The sequence below is a fragment of the Phoenix dactylifera genome, chromosome 1, assembly GCF_009389715.1.
Source record: "Phoenix dactylifera cultivar Barhee BC4 chromosome 1, palm_55x_up_171113_PBpolish2nd_filt_p, whole genome shotgun sequence".
NCBI classification, from domain to species: Eukaryota; Viridiplantae; Streptophyta; class Magnoliopsida; order Arecales; family Arecaceae; genus Phoenix; species Phoenix dactylifera.
In genome coordinates, this window is record NC_052392.1 from 20,400,562 (window position 1) to 20,423,437 (window position 22,876).

The following is a 22,876-nucleotide window of genomic DNA, read 5'->3' on the forward strand; positions in this document are numbered from 1 at the left end:
AAAAACAACTTCTTCAAAATCACAAGCACCAAAAATTCAATCTAAACCTAGTCGATCGATCATAAACTGGATCCGCTCTGATATTATTGGTAACAACTCAGAACTCATCCAGAAAAACTAGCCCGAAGATATTATTTAGATTTCTTAGCTCTAATAAGTACTCAGGATTTATCTATTGCATAGCCGACGGGTTAGATGCACCTCATGTGCGTTCCAGCTCCTATAGAACCGAATTCTCTCATTATCTCTTCTCCCAACCATCACCCAACATAATATGCTTTTAGAAAGAGACACCCGCCCATTAATCTGTTGATAAATAGTAATCAGATAGGGGATCCATACTTTCCATCGCTTGTGGATATGGATGCATGATATTCCATTTTAAGTAAGATTAGATCAATCACCTTGCGGGATGTCAAAATTTTGCAGCATGATTTGCAGCTTGACACCAGAGCCTACAATTTGTGATTCTAATATCTCAACCTGACCGAGCCTAAATATCTGATACGTATGTTGACTGATGTGTGTCAAGGCATAGATGGTACACGGTGAAAAGAACAACTGTACTCAGCCGAAGTAGCAAGTAAGTAGCACATGAATTAGGGCTAACAAGGAATCATCTTTTTTCTCCATCGACCTGGAAGTAGTGTGTAAGGCTGGCTCGGTGTCCAGCCCGCTTTGGAACTTCTTCTCAAGCTCAGGCCCAATCAGCGGGCCCGGACGAGAGAGTTATTCAGGGTTCATTAAGCCCCGGCAGGATAGGCTGCTGCTTGTTACTGGGCCAAAATGCAGGCCTGAGCCCAGTACCAGCTTACTTCTAACTAAAGATACGGCAATCGGTCTTTGCTTGCCCCCTACTCCTCGGTCTAATCTATCTTTGTGCAATAAAAAGATAATACCTTCCTTCTTAGCCACGGAGCCACCCAAGTGGTATAAGAATTTTTTTTTGTTTGGAATTATATAGAACGTCTCACTATCCTTGGGTGTCAATTCCGCACCCAATTTGCATTCATGCATTGTTGACCTTCTGCATGATTCCAATCTCCAACGTGCAGATGTGGAGCCGCCCTCGTGCATGGTTTCTTTTCTCTTTTTTTTTTCTTTTTTTTTTTGGATGAAAAATGGTATTCATATAGATCTTATATGAGTACAGTCTGCCAAAAGATGATACAGAGGGTGAGGTATATCTTCAACCCTAGTCCAAATCAATCCACCCGAATGCCGGACTACAAAGAAGGTGATCCAGTCTGCCGCACTGTTCGCCTTCCTATAAATATGTGATACTTGAAAAAAGCCAGTCTCTTTGGCCAAACCGCGGATCTTGCAAAGCAACAGATGCCTGTCTCCATCCAAGTCCACACCCCATGTCCAGTCAACCACTATGACAGAGTCCCCTTCTAAGAATATCCTATCGGCTTTTAGGATTCTCCTTGCATAGGATATGCCCTTCCAGACAGTCTGTAGCTCCATCTCAAAGACGACCCGGCCTGTAGTGCGTCGTCCTCCAATGGTAAAACATGCTCCTTCGCAGTTCGCGCGGATATGACCACTCAGAGACTTATATATGGGTCTGGGTCCACCAATGTATGTCGAAGCCCAGTTCAGGATTAGGGCCCGTACCAGCTCGTTTTAGGGCTAGAACTTATGGTGGAGCTCTCCTTCTCTCTTTCTCTCTCTCACGCGCGCATGTATGCATGCATGCACAGATCCCTGAACTAGTTTAGGGTACGTTGCTTCTGTTATGGGCGCAAGCTGTTATTGATTTCTACAAATAACGGGAACAAGTTAGGTGCAACTAGGTTACTGGTATGAATGATTGATCGACAACTGCACACCAAGTGGCCTAGATATATATGCAGCAATTCTGCTCCATTAAATACAAAAGTGTATCAATTACCTAACAAATGACATCGGAAACACATGTCATGCATCCGAACCATATAATTAATGATCGACAATCCTAGACAACTCCTAGTGCAGCAGTACCGCACCTAACCTGCTTCTGCACACAATGCCAAGATACATATGATCTTCCCTCGAGCCATGGCCAATTAAACACCAGTCGAATTGTGCCATAAGATACTCCAGCCACGCTCTATCTTCTCCCATGTGCCATTGCATGCAATTTGTGCTGCAACTTTTCATGGAAGCAAGTCTTCATGAACCAAGTTGAAACCATTGTGGGTGGCAAGACCTCGCTTGCCTTGGGCACCAAAAGCTCGATCATGTGGCATGTTTTGCTGCAAGTATTGCTCAAAAGTATGCCCGTAAGGGCAGATTGTAAGCAAACTGGGAGAATTAATGAATTTTACAAAAGCATGATACGGAAGACGTATCGCCAGCCATGATTGCTCAAATACTGAAATTAAATTTCAGATGATCTAACACGATCTTAAGCCCTCACTCTTGGTTCTATAATGGAGAACTTTGGACAGGATTTTTGGCTTTCTCTGTGTTTCCTCAGAAGAGTCTATCGTCTTTTTATCAGAGAAACTAAGATCCTTGCCCACATACGTTAACCCACTTCGTACCATCAAGAAAGTGGTAACTGGCCACTCTATCAGAACTGCATAGTTCTTTGACTGAGTAAAACTCTCATCATCTTACCCATAATATCTCAAATATAAAAATAAAAATAATATATATAATATATAATAAGTTTAAAACACATGGCATGTGGGCCATCTTTAGTCTGCTAATGGGACTTGGTTAACACAAATGCCATGGCATGTGGCGCAGGGGGTGTATCCCAACGGACTCGAGTTGGCATGTGCTTGGGCACGGCAAATCAGGGCAGGAGGAACGCTTGCATGGCCATAGAAAAAGTAACGAGAGCGGCAAAGAGCCCTTGGGAAGGATTAGCCGATTAGGAACGTTGAGACGTATGCGATAATACTGGTAGGAGATATGATGACAGGCATAGCAAAGAGTCCCCGTGAGGTAGGGAGGATGCAGGGCCACGCAAGGCCTATATATCAAAAGAGATTCCCTACCAATCTTGTCACCCAGCTGTGTTTCTATCTGTAGGCAAGGCATGATTAGAGAACATGCATGGCATAGTTGAAGTGTCGGGCATGCAGAGAATGTATTGCTCTCTCTCTCTCTCTCTTTCTCTCTCTTTCTCTCTCTCTCATGAGTCTCACAGATCCTCAAATGTGGCCCATAGATCGTGGAAGATGATGTTGCATGTCTAAGATGACTCTTTTATACCTTTCTCCACCTTTGGCTAAGATCAACTGATAATATAGGCTCTTCTAGCTAGTGCATGTTACTGAGAAGAATATCTGCTATCAAGGCCAGCTGTATAGAAATTCATGACTTCTGATAAGTATAGATCACGCATGTCACATTGATCAGCTTTATGCATGAGATTAATCCTAACTGCATTAGTTGCTATTTGTTCAGTTCCTAGGTAACATCTTATGGTAATTATGTCATTTCTTATGAGCCTTGACACCACTCGTATATTCTCAGGGGTAGCTAGCTAGCCATAAATTAACACCCCTTGGAGGCACACACCAATAATATTACTGGACTTTTTTGAGTTCCTTGGTTATATTTGAGTGCCTCCAGCAGTGACCGAGGCACGAGCAGCCACCTTGCCGCGTTAGAAGAGGAAAAGCAAAGCGAGAATGCGATCGAGATAAAGGAAAGAAGGGTGGGTCCTGTGAGCTGCGATCATATGAGGTGGGCTTTGGATTAATGGCGGCCCCCCATTCTCCACCTCTAATTACTACAAATTTGATAGAGAAATAGAGATGGGGAGAGGGCGGGTTCATGTGCCTGCATGTGCGCCGTCCCGTTCCACCCACAACAGCTAAGCGAAAGGGCCAAACACCATTACTGCTCCCACCCTCGTGGGTGTGCGTGCCATCCACAGCAAACTCCTTTTTATTTACTTTCCCATGGATGCACCCCTCCTCCCCCACTGAGCTGGTCATGTCCCTTCTTATCATGGTACCCCCATCCTGCCATGCATCCCTACACAATTCTATACAAAATTCGAGGAAGGAATTCGACCATGATCATCACTTGCAATGTCCATAATTATTTAGTATCATATATACTAGCCATGTAAAGAGGAGAGTATTGTTACTTGTTCGACTCTATGGTGCATGGATGAGTTAGAACATGTGGTGTTACTAGGTTGGTGAAGTGTAGCTTATTTGAGCTTTTAAAAAAAGGTCGAGCACCCACTGATTTGTAAGATTCGTAGTCTAGCTCGGGAGTTTACCTAGCTCCTTCCAGACAGCACATGTGTTCCGAAAGACGAATAGAGCAGCAGACTGGATCGTCTTATTTGTAGTCCGACACTCCAGAAAGTTCATCTAGACGACATTGACAGTTTTACCCTCTTCCTTTTATCTTTTACTTTCTTTTGACTTGGCAGGATGTACTTACGTTAGAGCTACATAAAATGTCATTTTTATTTTAAAAAAAAAAGAAAAAAAAGAAAAGAAAGGTGGACCGTTAGAGGAAGGACCACCTTGGTCGTGAAGATGTGATTTGGCTGTGCCGAGCGGCTTGCAATCACTATGTCACCGTCAAGGCCATCAAGGCAAATAGGATTCATTAACTCGATCGCCAGAAGAGCCACGAGATTTCATATGTTTGTTTGATCATTGGTTGAGCACTGCCGTGCTCGTGTGGTCGTTTGGGTGCCTTAATACTATAGAAGGATATCTGGGGTCATGATGTCGAAAGCTTGGACAAATTGGGGATTAATGAGCTCTATCAACTTCGGATACTATGGACCAAAACTTCAAATTGATTCAGCTATTTGATATGTGGATGAGGGTGAAAGATCCTTTCCTGTCTAAATGTCTAATACCATCATGTCTTCTCCATACGATGTATGATTTGATATCCTAGCTAATTTTGAGAGTTGTGAAACTCGAAGTTCAAGTGATCAATGACCAACAACCTCGCCATAGTTGGAACATTGGCAGGCATTCAACTGAAGTTGGATTAAGTTTTGATGGGCAAACAACAACATATTTTGATCAAGTTGGGATTAGGCAATCCCACCTAGCTTAGTCCCAACACAGCAAAGTCCATTCTTTATATATATGATAAATTCATCCATGGCACATTACATCGCTCTATATGTGGTTTCCTACGCCATATAGAACAAACATGCCATTTAAAATTTTCAGGTCCCTCATTTGTACTCCTGTAGGTTAGATGTATATAGTGGTGAGATAGTTTGTAGAATTTTAAATTAATTGAAAATTATTGACAATCATGGTCAAAGTTAAAGGGAAAAATTATTCTAACTTCTAAGGATGTACTCATACTATATATAGTGATTTTGAATATTCTTTACCATATACTTTTCAGGACCTCACAAAAGCAATTAGACCTCAAATATGAAACTTGTATCCCCATCCAGTTTGACCTAACTTGATCTCCTATGCCGCCACCCTGAACCAAATTTTACAATATATAGACATATATAAGAGTGTTAGGACTAGGAGAAATAATTTATGCATTTCACTGGATGCTCATCAATCAGACTGGTCATAAATTCGGTTCACAACAAACAAACCATATGAAATTGCATCCTAACAAAATTAGTTATTCGTATTGAAAACCATTTGTCATACGTATGCATGTATAAACTAGCATCGTGTCTGACAGGGCATTGTAAATGGCAGAGTGGCATTTATGCCCACTAAAATCCAACTTTGAGTCGCATGGATTTGTAAAATAAAAAAAACAAAAAAAAAACGTGGCATCCTATCCAATAATCAAATACAACTATAGATTTGGTGCAATGAAGAAAGCAATATGAATACTTTTACTTAGCGTATATGTGCAGGTTTGAAGCTTCATGACATGCTGCAACCCCTCAAACCCCAAAAAGAGAGCAAAGTGGGGTGGGGGACCAGCTATGGTCTAACTGGAAAAAAAGCTTCTAAGATAATATGTGCTGCTTGAAAATTGCAAGCTAATAAGGTGGCACCTAATCAAATCTAATTTACTTCAACAGTGAGTTTCATTTATTTGTCAACTTTTCCAAACCCAGCACTTCATAAATAACAGCTCCCAATCCAATTTTATAGTATTTAGATTCTTTTAGTTCAGTAAAGAATTTTGACGCAGCAGCATCATGTTGCTAGCATTATTTGGATGGATAAGTTGGCATCAATCTTCAATGCTTGCCATTGTGGTTACATATGCATGCGAGCCAACCATGAGCTACCATATGGACTTATGTCTGTGCTTTGGAGCCATCTAATACTTCAGTTAGGACCTTTAACTAGATTCCTCCTATAAATCCATGCCTGAATTCAACGCACCACATAGACAGCATGAAGCTTAATGCCAGGTTGACAGTAATCATGGTGATGATGCATCCAAGAAAGTTTCGTGCGGGGTCTCACTTTTTTTATTGGCAATCAAGCTTTTCCTTGTAAACCATGGATTAAGTAGCAAGTTTAGTTTGGCTACTAATGGATTGGATTTGGAAATTTCAAATATAATGGATTAGATTGGCCACCAAGGGCTGACAAGCAGGTAAATGTGCCACCTTCCGCCACGTGGCAAAACATGCAGGGCTTCGAGAACGACGAGGACGGAGACATGGACTGAGTGAAATCTCCCTTGCAGTAAAATAGCAAGCTCCGGTCTCCACGTGCGAGGGCTGTCAGACACGTGCACTTGATATGACGTGGCACCTACGAAGTGGGGCCCCTGTCCGGCAAAACGACAAAAGGCCGCCATGCTTTAGATTTTTTTTTTTTAAGCCACCCTTCCTCCGAGGGCAAAGCCCGGGTGGCGCACATGGCCTTCTTTTTCCCCTCTATATATCTCCCCTTCTCGCACCTTCCTCATTTATAAACTCCTCCCGTATTCTTCTCTCCTTCCTTCACCAGTCGCCACCACCTTCTTCTAATGAGGAGTCCACGGCGAGAGGAGGTGAGAGGGTGCCGGCGTGCGCCCGCCGGGCCAAAAAAGGCCCGTCGGCGGAAAGGGAGGCGAGCCCTTCATGGGTCGGCGTGGAGCAAGGTGAGGGAGCTCCAAAGTCTCGTGCCGGGGGGAAGGGAGTTGCCGGCCGAGCAGCTTTTTGTGCGCACCGCCGAGTATATCTTCCAATTGAGGTTGCAAGTGCATGTGTTAAGAGCTCTTTCCAAATTGTACATGCCATGATGCAAGGAGGTGCCCCCAGTTTATTATAGTGCTCTTATATAATTTGTTATTGTCATTATTTATGGTATAAATGTTATAGATATATTTATTTGAGTTTGCTTGAGAAGATCATGTGATGTTCTTTTGTTAGATCTGAATTGGTTTATGGCTTGAGTTTACCGGATTTATTCATTTGGGACTTATTTGGGTTGATTGATGTTGATATGGTTTTACACTCTGAAGGATGATTTATCTTCGTTTTCCCCTTCAATGATTTTTTTTCACATATTGAGACTTTTATGTTCAGGATTTTTCGCTGATAAGGCAATGCGTTGATCTCAGGGGTTTGGTTTTCACTGTGTTCTTTCTTTTCGTTGAGGCTCTCAGTTTTAGGATTAAATCTTCTCTCGGTTGTAAAGTCTAATAACAATATTTTACAAGTTAATGCCTTTCTGTTTGCTTGGTCGAGAGTTTGATCAACGGTCATAATTGTTGTTTTTTCTTCTTTTCTTCCTCGACCATTGAACTAGTACTTGAAAGTCTTTTGTTAGTGATTAATTATTTACGCATAGCTTTCTGTTCATGGAAGTAGGGAGATTAAATTAATCTATAACCATATACAAAATATCTACCAATCAATTAATAGATGTTGTGCACGCTTAATTCTAAATAGTCTCAGTAGCTTGGGAACCCCATAATTCATCATGGTCGATCTCAAGCTAAATTCTAGATTTATATATATCCATTCCTCACTCTTGACAAACCACAGAGCATTATTCCATCAAAAAAGAAAATAAAAGAAAAAAAAAACAAACAAAGAGCAATTACATATACTGTTGGTTGAAACAATTAGTTAAACCTTTTGTAAAATCTATCAAGACATGGTTCTCAGCGGATCTATCAACAGCAAATTAATTCTCCTCTTTCTAGCACCACAATCAGAATTCATCATTATCCATAGTGTTTTGGTTCTTGCCACAAGCTAATTAAAATTTTGCCGGATCGACAAATTCTATACAGTCAGCTGCTGTGTTTGGCATCCATTTTGTCTCCTAAACGGCGTGAACATTGGTCCATATATTGTTTCTACTTTGAAGAAGACTGCATTCATTTATGGCTCGTGGAGATAGATGAAGCCACGCAACCCGTTGCTTGCAAGTCCAAAGGAAAGCATCAGGGCCTTTCTGCGACTCGGTTAAAAGAGGTAGAACGGTGAACCATATACGGCAAGGTAGTTCTCATTTAGCATAGGCAAACATATGACGCAAAACCAGGTTTCCTTTTACATTTTCCAAAGAATAACATCAGGCATGGCTCACAGGAGAGCCCAGGAATCTTTTATAGCTTTATTGTAGAAAGATTAAGCCCACTTTTACGAAAGAAACAAAAGGTATTACTACCTTCCGTGCGTCCATATGCAACCCTATGCCTCTCTGGAAAATAGCTACTAAAAATTAATACATGCTTTTCTAAGAATAGTGGGTACTACCGATATGAACAATCGGCTATCAAATACATGTTTCAAAAAAAAGATTGGTTCTCAGAAGTCTCAAAAGTTCACGGAATATTAACTTGGTTCTTATTTCAAATAGAAATAAGAATGATAGAGAAGATAATTGATGACTTCAGCTTTTCTAGCTTCCCCGTGGACTGGATTTTTTGAAAAAAAAAGTGGATAGCCACCAAGGTAGTAGCCTGGTGGTAAGGGGGCGATAATTCCGCCCAAGTTGCCCGGGTTCGAAACGCGCGGGCGTCGATTAAATTTGGGGACCGGATGCCCCACGCCCGGCTGGCTTGTTGGCGGTTATGCTTTCCTTCCACTTGTACCAAGGTGGCGCTGGGGTGACGTACCCACACGTGAGGCGGTGAACCCAGTGGGGTGAGCCCACGGGTCGGGGAAGGCACGCGAAACCTGCGACCTGTATCGAACATTCCCTGGTGGAAGGGGGGCCCAGTAATGGGGCTGCTACGCGGGTGGGCTGGTCCCTCCCCCTCCCCTCCTATTTTTTACCAAAAAAAAAAAAAAAAAAAAAAAAAAAAGTGGATAGTTGGGTCTAAGGAGAGCCAAATATTTAATCTCACATTTCTTCCTCCGTGGATATTTCACGCAGAAGGCTTGGGGGTGTGCAGTATACTTGCATTTTCTTTGCAAATTCCACAGTTCTACGTGAAGTACCGGGAAACTAACCACATGCCTGTTCTTCTTCGGCGGTAACGTGTTTGAGACGGAGGCTTGAACTCAGAGACGCGGATTTCAATTTACTCTCGTCCATCAGTGCCTTTGCTAGAAATCTGAAACAGTAGGCTAAGTTGCCTAGGTGCATTATTGCACGGAAGCAACTCGGTGGGACACAGTGGAAACCTGTCTAATAAAAGACAGCTTCAGAGGTTGGAGTCCTCGGAGATGGTGATGTGGTAGCGACAAATTTAAGGGCCCTTCGGCTGACTGCCGTGTGGTGTGTGGGATATCTCCCACGAGTCGGAGGTGAGGAGGTGGGAAGAGATACGGAGAGAAATAATTGCAGAGTTGCTTGCTGAACTCTCTGAGTCCGCCCCTAGCTACTACTTCACACAACAGCAGTAGGGTGCAGAATACTAGGGTACTAGGCTGTCTCCACAGTATTGAGTGAGTTCATCTTAGGACACATCCCCAGCTAAACTCCTTCTGTGGTACGTAATATCTCTGCATCCATGGGCCCGCCGGTTCGAGGCCATGGCCTTAGAGCCAACTTAACGACAATAGCGTGAATTGCCTCCTGAAGCTGGGATTCATACCATCTTGAGTCATTCTAGTGAGCTAAAACCGACTCCAGGAGTACGCTTCTCAATTTGCTCAGGAAAAGCTAAGAGAAGCAATGAGAAGAGGAAAAAAACTAGATGCAACTTATCCAATGAAAAGAACTCTAAAAAAAAGTCTTCTAAAAAAGCATGAGCTCCGTGGGTACTTATATAGAACTAAGAAACAAAAAAAATACTGAATTGTGAAGATGCCCAAAGAGCTAAAATATGATTTAAAATCTTTGGAAAAGCCTTCCATTCTCTTCCAAAAAAACTAGAACTTTTTGTGTTTTGGCTTTTTACAAATAATTGGAAGTGGCATCCAATTGAGATTGATGTGGGAAATAGAATTTGGGAGGACTTAATATATGGTTGTTCATACTTGTTCAATTTAGTCGAAATTTCTTTAAATTTTTTCGAAAATAAAAACAGAAAAGCCTTTTTTTTTAAGCCTAGTGGTAATCAATAGATGGCACCCTCCACTCACGCCTGGCCCAGCAGTACAAGAAGCTGACCGGGCCTAGCGCGTGATTGCCCAGCCATCCAACAACTCATGCACACCTCGACACGTGTGAGAGGATTTAACGACAAGGGCGGCCGATTCAGAGGCCTTAAGCCCGAAAGATACCCAAAAAACTCGACGGCACCATTTGACAAAATGTTGGGCCTTCAAGAATGCAGAGGGAAGCTGCTTATTCCAGAAACAGCGACGAAAAATTTTCTTTCTGACGAAGCACAAAGATACCATGCATCAGATTGAGAGAAGGATTTATAGAGCGTGGTGAAGCAAATCTTTGCTCGAGCAGCTGCCCCCAAAATACAGCGTAGGATATTCAGAGAATTTGTGCTTGATGGTTTCAACAGCACGGTGACATCTCGGGTATGGAGGAAGAGGAACGAGTCCAAGACTATTTGAGGCACACGACGCAATGTAGTCGAAGCCTAACAAGGCTTAAAAATGAAGAATTTATCCTTGGAAACAGTCAAAACTTTTCCAAATTAGCCACGGCGGATCCGATGAGCAGTAATATATAGCACTGTCAATGAGCAATTTGCAATCTTGTTCCACATTAACTTCGTCACCTGTTGTATTATCCAGTACCCATTTCGCACAACTGTAACTAATACAATTTTAAACATTTTATCCTATTTATTTCCTTGCCTTGAAGAAGAGACCTAAGAGAAGTGTAAACTCCAAATGTTCTCATAAAAAAAAAAAAAAAAAAAAAATCTGTACTCGTTGGCGATGCATGAAGAGCATACGTACACCCTTTCATTTCTATCATACATGCAAAACTCTAATACGCTTTATTAAAGTTTGAGAATAATTTGTAATGTGCTTTGACATGCAGTAGTGCATCCTGTCGGTAATTAATTTCTGACAAAAAATTTATGGATAAAGAAGAAGAATCATACTTTACATAAATAAATCGCATCCGGATGAGGGAATCCGCGTTTGCGGTTTGCATGGCTCTCCAACTTTGTTCAGCACTCAGCAGCAGCTTGTGGGTAATCAGAAAAGTGGATATGATCATTTTACTGAAAAAGGTGGCTGCCGAAAAACTTCAGAGTTCTTAGATGTCAGCCGAAAAAAGCATTGTTTATATTCCCGCAAACTCGAAGCTACGCAACCGCGTAAAAAATCCTCAGATTACCAAAGAAGTGGCAAGGTCAGAGTCTATTTAAAATATGTAGGAAGTTTTCTTTTCCTTCAAAGCACCAAAACCGACAGATCATTGTATAATTTGCATGAGGCTTGCTTGTTAGAAAGGCACATTATTAATAATAGCATAGAGACAACTGACCAAATTGAATGATAGATTCGGTCAGAAACGTAGGACAAATGATGCGATGAGCACTATCCGACACTTGGATATAAAATTACATTGCATGTTTTGTTTCTGAAAGCAAGGCCATGATTTCAGAAGAAAGGATGTCAAAACAGAGACGACCATTGACAAGAAAAGGGCTCGCAAACCATCATTTCAAAGAATCAAGGCACTCAACATCCCGTTTAACAAGAATAACAGTATATTATATAAAAGTATGTAGCATTAAACAGAGAAACCTGCCTCACAGGGTGCTGGATGCTTGACCTTTCTAAAACAAACTATTTACAGCAAAATTTGGTCAAGGATGGTTCCTTATTTACAGTGATATTTACAGAAGAATTATATATGCATATATGTACATACCCAAAATGAGACAAATCCCTCATGGGAGGCAGAAGACGAGGGGGTTAAACAATATAACCAATTAGTGACTTCAAGAATCCCCAATCAAAATGTGCAGAACTTTCAATGCTTATCCACCAAGCAGTTCGCTTCAGTATCTTCACAATAATAATCCAGCTGGAATTTCAAACACCCCATCTCTCTCTGTCTCTGTTTGTTTTTTCCTTCTCTTATCCATTTTTTTTTATTTTTTCATCTTTTCCCCTTTTTTTTAGTGTAGTAAGAGCCCAGGATATTTGAAAGATAAAGAACGCATCTATAGAAGGCCAAGCTGACAAGTAGTTTGTTTATGAGATCAGGAGTTCTGAAGAGAAGAAAACCACTGTTCTATGGAATTCTTCCCATCTGCAAAATCAAATTTGACTAAGCATTAGATAACAACTTTTCTACATAATAAAACTGCATGAATCTTATATTGTTCGAGCATTCGTTATCTTTTGTTATGTGATGCATCCGACCTGCACTGATGGACAAATTATATAACGAGACCTATATCAAACTAACAACAACATGATTTGAAGCTGGCAGCAAAATCGAGCACAAATTTCAGTATCAACCACTAAAATATGTAAACGGTTAAAACTTGATCACTATTTCGTCTATCATTTTTGCCCAGTCGGATACACCAAGAAGAAATGCCTTTTACCATGGAAACTAAATCATTACAAACACACACAAAACATTACATGCAGCTTTTCAGAGCAAGAAATGCAGTAGCTAAAAGAAATTAATGATGGAAACAATTCTAGTCCATGACCAGCCTCATGTTGTGTAAAAATTATAACATGCCTAAAAATAGATAAACTGACGTCTATAGTATAGAGTTACCATCATGAAGAAACATAAAGGCCAAGCAGAGGCAACTCCACATGGCAAGGTCAACATAGGGTACCAGTAATCTGGATTTCGCATTTTCACACTCAGAACGTACTGGGAAAATGGAATGTGGAACTCTTATGAAATAACATGAGCTTTCTGACCCCAGAAAACATTTATCAGATTCCAATTTTTTTTCCGCAAATACACTGTTAAATATTGGAAGGCTCACAAATGAACGATGGTCCTCCACTAGAATTGACCCAACTAATAAATCTATCAAAGCTATACTGCTAATAACCATGATTACAAACACAAGATATTCAGAGATGCTCGTATGAGCGCCTGCATGCATACAAGGTAGGCTATAGAGCGCAGCTCAAAACTTGAAAGGCCCCATGAGAAGATTAAGCTAAGTTTACAACCACCTGTCTACCTACATCTAACCTTCGATGATTTTGTTACAGGTTTCACGCCAAGGTATATTTAAGCAAGAAAGGTGCTTGTCATAATGTGTGTGCGTGTGTGTGTCTGTGTGGGGCCAGTTGGTGGCAGAATTCTACCTCACTAGTCACAGTTTAAGCTCAAGCAACCTATAAGTAACTCTACCAAATATTGAAGAAGAAGGTGGGAAGATAATATACTCTCGTGATTTAAGACAAGATAACTGAGCAATAACATTAAGAATTCCATTCATAATCAACAAGCCTCATCTCAATTTTGTACAGCCAGCTCCATGCATCAAGTTGGGCATTCATTGTAAAAGCAAATTGATAAGGTGAATGTTTTGCACCAGACTAGCTCAACAACAAGTACCTTGATTAGTATCATTACTTATGTTAAGTTGACGAAGATTTTTCTTTGGGCAGATTAGAGAAAGCAAATCATCAGTAGCTGGAGTCCTTACAAGGCGAGGAAACTCAAATTTAACAAACAGATAAAAACTTTAGCCAGGAAAAAACCGTAAACATTAGATAGACATAAAGAACGCTACTTCCTTTTTCTGGCCCTTGGATGCGGTTTAGATTTATGGCACAGTGGAAACAAGAGTTCCAACTGGGGCATGACACCATTCACAACAGACCTTGAGAGTTGTTTGTGGCAGATGTTGCAAGCAACACTATGGAAACACCAAACTTGGCCTTTAATTTAAATAATCAATGCAAAAAATTAGAAGCTCAGCAAGCAGAACTGCACAAACTGAAACAAAATGTCTAAAAACTGCTACATTTCCATGGAAGGACAACGCACACGTCCCACAAAGAAGTGGTACATAAAACATCCATGAAAATTAGGTTATAACAGAAGTTATTCAAATAATACCAAACACCATAATCAAGCAATATTAGAATGCATTCCGTAAAAGAAACCTATCAGTAATATGACTGTATTTTGTATCTCATTAGCTCTACATTAATTCAGGTATTATCAATAGCTATGAGTTTGGTAGCTTTTTCTGAGGTAAACAAGCTGAAGGCATTGGTAACCAAACAAGACCTATCTAAAACGAAGTTCAAACTTTTAAGCAAAATATAAAATAACATATTGAATTTTAACAAGATATCATGGTTTGTCTCTCACCAGAAAGATTACCATCCATAAGGTCACCCTCACCCAGGATATGAGTCTTCAACCTCTCCGGCTGCTCGCAGCGACCACGTCCATAGCACCGGACCAGGACAGCAAAGCTGCTCTCTGTTTCGTTCTCACTCTGGAAGTCAGTGGCATGGGGTTCCAACCATCCAATCGACCAATCCGAATCATCCGATTCAGAACCCGACATGCATCCCCCATCCGAGGGGACGAGAACAATATCGTACTCCCTGTCAATCCTCCTCTCTTCCCGGCTATGCCACTTCTTCTTACTTCTTCTCGACGATGACCGCATCTTAGGCCCGTTAACAGAAGGGAATTTCAAGGAATCCGGCTCCCTAAACCCCGATGGGAAATCCGGAGAAGAACTCAGAGAAGAATTATTCTGGGATTCGTGATCTTTTCCGCCCCAAAGCCAGTAAGAAACACGGGTAAAAGCCACGTCCATTTTTCCTCAGAAAAAAACCTCTCCTTTGCCCAGCCACGCCACAAATCCCCCTTTATAATCAATTTCGACCCCCAAAAAAAAAACTCTGGAACAAAAGCGATGTTTTTAAATCTGACGAAACAAGAATCAAAATCAGCACCCAATCGAACGCAATCCCGCAATAAAAGGCCAAACTTTCCTCCCCAAATGAATCAAAGCATCCTTTTTCTATCAAAACTTCTATCAAAACAACCACCGAAATCCCCTCAAATCACATAAAACAAGATAATCTCGATTTAACTATCAAAAAATTCCCCGATAAACGAAATCAAGAAGAAAATATACGCCGAAAGAAACCAGTAATCGTACCAAACAAGACAAAACCCTCCTTTTCTCCCCCTGTTCTTCTACAGAGCCAAATAAAATAAAATAAAAATCAAGTCAAGTATAAAAGAGAAAAAGATAGAAAGTACTCTGACCCTTGAAGGATTTTATCTGGGGGATAAACTCCAAAAAAATCACGAAAACTTATCAGGGCGAAAGCCAATCTTCGAACTGAAACCAAATACGGCAACCGAAGCCCCTCCTCTGCCCGAGATCCGGCGCATCAGCGTCATCCACGCCTCCCCCACGGTCTTCGTCGGCGATCGCCGGCTCTCCCTTCCCCCAAAACGCCCAAAGAGAGAAATAGAGAGAGAAGGAGAGAGACGGAAGAGAAAAATGAGGAGGAGGAGGAGGTGACGTGAAGAAGAGAGGAAGCGGTTTTAATTCGTGGACTCGTCTGTGCGTCGTTCCTCGGCCCCTTCCATTTATAACCATCTGATCTGTTGTGACGCCTTCGGATTCCGCAAAATCATCGACCGCCCAGATCTTGCAACAACTAGATTTCCAGGAAGATCAGGTCCGTCGATCGTGGGCCCCACAGGCACCCAATCATTGGACCGGGCTGGAGTCCCCTTCATTCGAGCGGACCGGATTATTCTATCCGTCGCACCACCGGACGCTGACGTGTCGGACAAAACCAGCCCCATATAAATTTATGTGCGGCAACACCTCTGCCGTCCATATACACCAGCACTTCGCCGAATGAGAGCCACGCGCTGGGATGGGGATCGTTTGGGGTTATTTTATTGGTCCATTTGGTGATTAATTTATAGGGGGTGTAGGGTTTGGAGCTATTGGGACCAATGATTACCTGCGTTTGCGGTGCAAGAAAGTGCCACGTCATAACATTTTCTTGTACCAAAATAAGTGCAATATAATTTGAAATGTGCTCATGGTCTTGTTACTAAGCACGCCCATGATAAAAAATAACACCGTATAGTATTAGTACTATCATGCAAAAGAAGCCCACAAAAACTATATTCGTGCACATCGCTAATGACATATGCTCGTTTCTGTAGCAATATACTACGATAAGCGCTTGATAAATAAAACTCATAAAAATAAATAATTATGATTATAGCATGCACGGTACTATATGGGATATAATTTTTTTCAATCAATCATCAAAACCATCATTTTTTTTTCTAGTAAAGTTGCCTGACACAATGGTGCCAACCAACACAGAAAATCAATTTCACATGTGAATTACATAAAAGTACCCAACAAGTATGCATGCGAAAAATTACTGAAATGACCAATTAAATTTCTCCTCATTTATCTGGGGGCACAGAGTTAGACATTGAAGAATATCAACGCACATACCCAACATTCTCATGACTTCATCTTAGCTAGAAGAGTCCCAGGCATTTGCATCCAAATATTTCATAACCTCGCCATTAGAAGAATCCTCCACCTAGGGCTCGTTTGGTTCGCGGAAAGTATTTTTTCTTCTAAAAATATAATTTCTGAGAAGTAGATTCCTAGGAAGAGGATGTCTAAGAAAGTATTTTTGGCATGTTTGGTTGATCATAAAAAAGTGACAGATTTTCAAAGCGCTTATGTTTGGTTGACCATCCACTTTTCTGAGAATGTTATGTGTAAATCCTATTATATCCTTAATAAAAATTAGATTTTTAATGCTGAAGTGCCTTTTTGAGAAAAAATAAAAATGGAGTGATTTCGAGCACATAGAAAAATAATTTGTTCATGTTTCTCATGAAAAAGACTTTTCCATAAAATGTAGAAATCATATTTCTATAGGAATACAACTTTTTTATCTTTTCTTTTTTTGAAACTCCAACTAAACAAAAAGCATCTCATTACTTTCTCATTATCTATATTTTTTTTATTTTTTGTAACGTAAGCGACGAGCCACTATTGGAATCTATGCATGACTCTTCCTTTTCAAAAAGATGGTTGGTATTAGATGGCGAGTGAATTGCTCTTGGAATCTTTGGGCCTATCAAAATTTGCTCCGTACCGAAGTTTGGCCTCTCGAAATTTGCCCCACGGAAGCAGTGGGAAATTCTTATCGTTGGATTTGTGGAGGATCGGCTGCCCATGCGTCCCCTTGAAGAGCTTTTTTTTACGCTAACCAAGTGGATATGGAACGAGCACAGATATGTAGATAGACACCCATTGCCCAATGGCATTTGCTGGTAGGTAAAGGTTGTGGTTTCTTTCATATCATGGCTGTGGACTAAATTTTTTTTTTTAACTCCTTAGCATTTAGGAAAGATTTTTTTTTTTGAGAAAGTTATGTAGGTGCTCGCAAAAGCTGCACGAGCAGCTGTTGTACTCGAAAAAAAAAAAAAAAGAGCTTTTGCTGTTTCGTATTCTATACCCAAAGATGGCAGAACTTTGTTTAGAAGCAATCATATCCGGATGCGATTGTTTACTAGTCCAAACCTTAGCGTTTTCTGGACCTTAATAATGCAGATGGGACCACGTAGTCCTCCATTTAAAGGATTCAGAACCGGTTTAGATACGATTACATCTAGATGTGACGTAAGTTAGTTTCATATTATAACCTGTTTTCAAATGAAATGCTTCAACAACGTAGCCTATTTTAGCACGACACATCCATATATCATACCAAATCCTTTTTCAAAATATGGGATTAAAATGAAATGCTTCAACAACGTAGCCCATATGAAATGCTATACATTTATATGGGATTAAATTTTTTTAACTATTATTAGATAACCATTAAGGTCAGACATCATCTACTTCTACAGAACTATTAATAATGTAGCTGATTGGATGATAATTATATGACTACTCATATCAGAAATATATTATCAGATTCCAATCTTTTTGCTTAATTTTTAAATATTTTATTTTCTAGTGCTCACATACATATATTTATACTAAATGATTTAATGTTATCTGATTTAACCGACAATAAAAGAATTAAAAAAAAAAGCTAATGTTGCTTTTAAATTCCATCCTCCCATGCGATATAGTTGCTATCGGCCCACGGCTTTCAAACTTTGTAGGCTAATATCGTGCCCTATGGCCCACGGGTCACCATCAACTACTGGAGGCCACACAAGAAAGCCGGATTCAATTGTCTTGGCCTTGTCCGCATGAAGTGGATCCAGCAAAAGTAGGATACTAAAACATATTTTACTATCACCTTCGTGCTAGCGACATCGATCTCAAGTGTTGCCAAAATAAATAAACAAAACGAGAACCACACCGACCTCAAATTGGGTATTGGCATTTGGACCATGTTTGTGGCCATTGACCCCCCCACCTAGAGCATGAAAGGGCCCCACATATTAGAGCTACGTCAGCTCATACAAAATTCTTCAAACTGTTCTTTTCCTTTTGAATTCAAAGAGAATACTACTTGAGAAACCTACCTTTCTAACGTAATCCTCTGCCATCATGTTGTCATTTCGTGTAAGGCTACCAATCTCATGTTGTCATTTTTAACATATTTTACACATATTGCTTCTGGCTGTTGTGGAAAACAAGTATTTAACCCAACATTTTTAAGCAGTACGTAGTAAGGTAGCTCCTGCTGATGTTTTATCTAAACTTGTTGCCACCAAAACCGGATCATGCTTTGGTTACCATGCTTGGACAAAGAAGTCTGCTTTGACCTGAAAATAGAAAAGACGGCATCGGAGGTTGCTGGATTTTGCTCGACCCTCCGATGCTTAAATCAGGTAAAAATTTTGGAAAACAATGGATACATGAGAGAAAGCATAAGTAGCGTGAGTACGAAATAGAGCAGACTTAGAGATCCCTAAGGTGTAGATTATATAGAGCGAGGGTCAGTATTTGTTACTGAGTAAGGTGAATGTGTGCTTTAACTGCTCAATAACCGCTCTCACGCTATGCAAGTAGCTGGGCTTAACTACGCAAGGCGTACATTGGTAAGCTGAGTTGTAACTATAGTTGATTGGAAGAGCTTTAAGTGGTTTTATGGTGCTTTTAGTGGAGGCTACGTGGCGAGCTGCCATTATCAACATGCATTTGGTTGTATATTAATCTCGAGACAAACCCCATTCTCCATGTTTTCGATGTACAAGGCACCCGTTCTGTAAAGTCATTGATCTGAGAATAGCAATGCACCTCCGAACACTAGCCAGGTTCGAACATAAACTGGATCCTAATACAAGATAGTCTAGGATCCCATTATATATACTCTAATTATTGTTTAAATGGTGAAATCCTATGCAAATCACCTTGCATTTGTGAATTGCAAAACACCCCACCCCCCCACCCCCCCACCCAAAAAAAAAAAAAATTTGCGTCTCAGACTCCCTTTTGATGAATTTACTACAACAAATCCCAGGTTACGTGTTAATTTCAGATTCCAGATCTTCCTCAATGCCATGCCTCCATCACGTTTACGAAAGCTACCAATGGCCCCCGCTAGTCGCTGTCACCTTTTAATAGACTCCGTTCTCTTGCCATGCAGCGTTTTCCACATTAAATTAAAGAGAGGTGTCTAAGAAGCGTCACCCTTACGACGAGATACAAGCCACCCATGGCATAAAGTTAATATTCTAGTATGAACAAGTGGTCGACATTTTAGATGTTAATAGACTTTGACCCCTGCATCATCTCCTGCACCATAAGTGAAAGTAGTTTTGAGTTACTATCAGCCAAGCAAAGCTGCCTTCATTCTACTGTTTGTCTTTTCAAGTGAGAATTATATATTGAGGCATGCACCCACCTTTATAGCATAATTTTGTGCTCATATGTTGTCATCTGCTGCAGCATGCACCAAAGCAAGAACAGTGGTACAGAATTGACTGAAATAACAAGGCATAAATGGTGAAACCTAAGTTGCTTTTTTCGTCGACAATGGATTCTTTGTATTCCAAATTGTACAAAGTTCCTGTGATTTGAATACCTTGGGTCGCACTTCAACATATAATTCACGTGTAGGGAGACTAGATTTTCTTGCAAACCTAATCTCTGAAGATAGAGATGGACTAGTAATACAAATGCCGACATTTTTTTAATGACTTGTATCAAGTAAGAGAATGGGACGAGTGACTCGAAGTCTTTCTCTTTTTTTTTGATGGAGAACGAGTGACTCAAAGTCATCGCTGAAAATAGTAGCTTCTAAAGTCTGACATTACGCATCAGAGTATGCACATACTAATAATTCTTTGGGCCACCCTGTTACATCACAAAGAAACAGAAACTGAGTGATCAGAAAATATCTGTTATTTGTATTTATGATTGCCGGTGGTATGTAAATATCACAATCATTTTTTTTTCTTGTTATAAATATCATGATGATTGGAGCATGACTTTTCATTGCTCGCTGAACTAGTATTATTTGATCGATATTTTTAAAATCTTAAATTTGTTGGACGGTGAGAAGATAAAATTTTGTTAGCTAGTCACCTGTTATTTTCCGATCAGATGAGGTTGTTTTTGGGGTTTTTGCGCAGCCTGTCCAAGGAGGGGAGCTGAGGGAATTGCAAGGGTACTGCTTGAATAGCCAAGGATGTAAATTGGGATAACATGCATGTCATTGAGATAAATAAAACACTTTGTTAGGTTCGGTTCAGCATGGGTCAAATTAGGTTGTAATGCAGCTTGGTTAAAATTGGCTTCATATTTGAAAGTTCAAGTGCCTGAGCCCAAAATTAGGTCGTCGATTTTTCTGAAGATTTGTCGACGTTTTTTAGAAGCGTCAATAAAGTTTGGCATTGAACCAAAATTATCCGATGCTTCTTCCTAACGTCGGAAAATCTCGCTTTTCCTGTAGTGATTGCTTTAGTGCATGGCATGTGCTATAAATAAAATAACGGCATGCTCTGTTTGCCCCACAAATATCAGTAGGATATCAATATAATGCTTCGTGCTATATTAATAGATGTCATTAGATTATTTCATGGTTAGGGTTTAGGTCAAGGTATAACAATAACAAATTTGGCTGGTACCTAATATAACCTGTCAATATGTTATGATTGCTTAGCTAGGGGCTGTAAAGAAAATAATGCTTGGCTCAATAACTAGTTGGTCCCCTAGAAAACGAGCCTAGCTTGATCTTGTTGATAGTTTGCAGCGGAATTTCAAATCTTATTCAAAATAATTTCATTTTATCCATATTCATAATATGGAAATTTGGTGGAGCCTAGATCATTGTTTGATGTACATGGATTCATGTCACGGGACATACTTTTGTGATGATATTACTCACAAAAGACTTCACAAATGCAAAGTCCTCCTAAGTTCACATGCGATGCCTCTTCAACTTTGGCTATCTTTTTTAATTGGTGAGAAAATTTCTCGTCTTTCATCTTTACTTGTTCTCTCCTTTTTATAGAGGAAGTATAATGAAATCTCGTTCAATGACATTCATTATAATGAAACCTCTCTTATTTATGTCTCTTCATCTACTAACGTTTAGTCTATCATATTCATTCCATTATAATGAATAAAAAATTAATCAAATTTAGTCATATTCATCTAATGAATAGTAAGAGACTATTCATAATAGAAATCTCATTCAATAACATTCATTATAATGAAACCTCTCTTATTCATGTCTTTTCATATACTAATATTTAGTCTACCATATTCATTCCATTATAATAAATAAAAATTAATCAAATTTAGTAATATTCATCTAATGAATAGTAAGAGACTATTCATAATATGATCCTTCATATTACGACCTTTTGGATGCCAATTAGTAAGAGAATGAGCATGTTGCGTGGGACCCATTAGGTATATTCTTTTCTCTCGTAAGCTAAAATCTAATTTGGTTTGGCAATTGCAATTATGCCTATTTGCAAACTACAATCTTACCCAAAGAATAGAACATGTAGTGAGTATCCCTTGTTACATTATATGTCCACATAATTTCCTTCATCAATTAATATTTCATATGAACTACTGAATTGATATGGACCACCACGAGACTGTCTATTAATAATTCACATGTATGTTTCTTTATTTAATTTGAATTAGACAATTTAAAATTGTACCGGCCAGGTTTCAAATTCAATTCTAAGGAACACAGTCTTGAATATTCTTTCCTTCTTAAGGAATGATGAATCCCTGTTTTGGATTTTCATGACTCTTCACAAATCTCCATATTTTATTTATGCAACCCAACATGTCTGTATATAGTCTTTTACTAGACATCAACGGTTGACAATATCAAAGCTACACAAACTCTACATGAGATTATGTAAATCCTTAGGTCGTTAAGGAATTATGAATACATGACTAGAACCACTCTTTCATTCTAACAAATTTTATGGTCCAAGAGTGTTCTAATATTTGGTCCTGTTCAGTATTTGTCATCTTACAGATACCCACATATTTACTAAGAATCTCTATTCTAATGATCGAACACATCATCCTATCACATATAGTAGTACAACATGGGACAACCATAATATAAATATATTTGCCCAATATATATTTATTTAGGTTGTGAACTATTTTAGATTAAAAAAAAATGGAGTATCATATCTCTCTGTATTAATCGCTATTATTATATGACCTCCATATAATGTAATCATGG

At 39.8% G+C, this 22,876-nt stretch overlaps 1 protein-coding gene across 1 annotated transcript; it reads right to left on the bottom strand.

Annotated features, from left to right (window-relative positions):
• Positions 1-11,922: 11,922 nt before the first annotated feature.
• On the bottom strand, positions 11,923-15,747 carry LOC103700843. Its single transcript, XM_008782721.4, has 2 exons — positions 14,541-15,747; positions 11,923-12,488 (listed from the first exon to the last, which is right to left on the bottom strand). The coding sequence occupies exons 1-2, from the start codon at positions 14,998-15,000 to the stop codon at positions 12,439-12,441; spliced, it is 510 nt and encodes a 169-aa protein (XP_008780943.1). The 5' UTR covers positions 15,001-15,747; the 3' UTR covers positions 11,923-12,438.
• Positions 15,748-22,876: the final 7,129 nt, after the last annotated feature.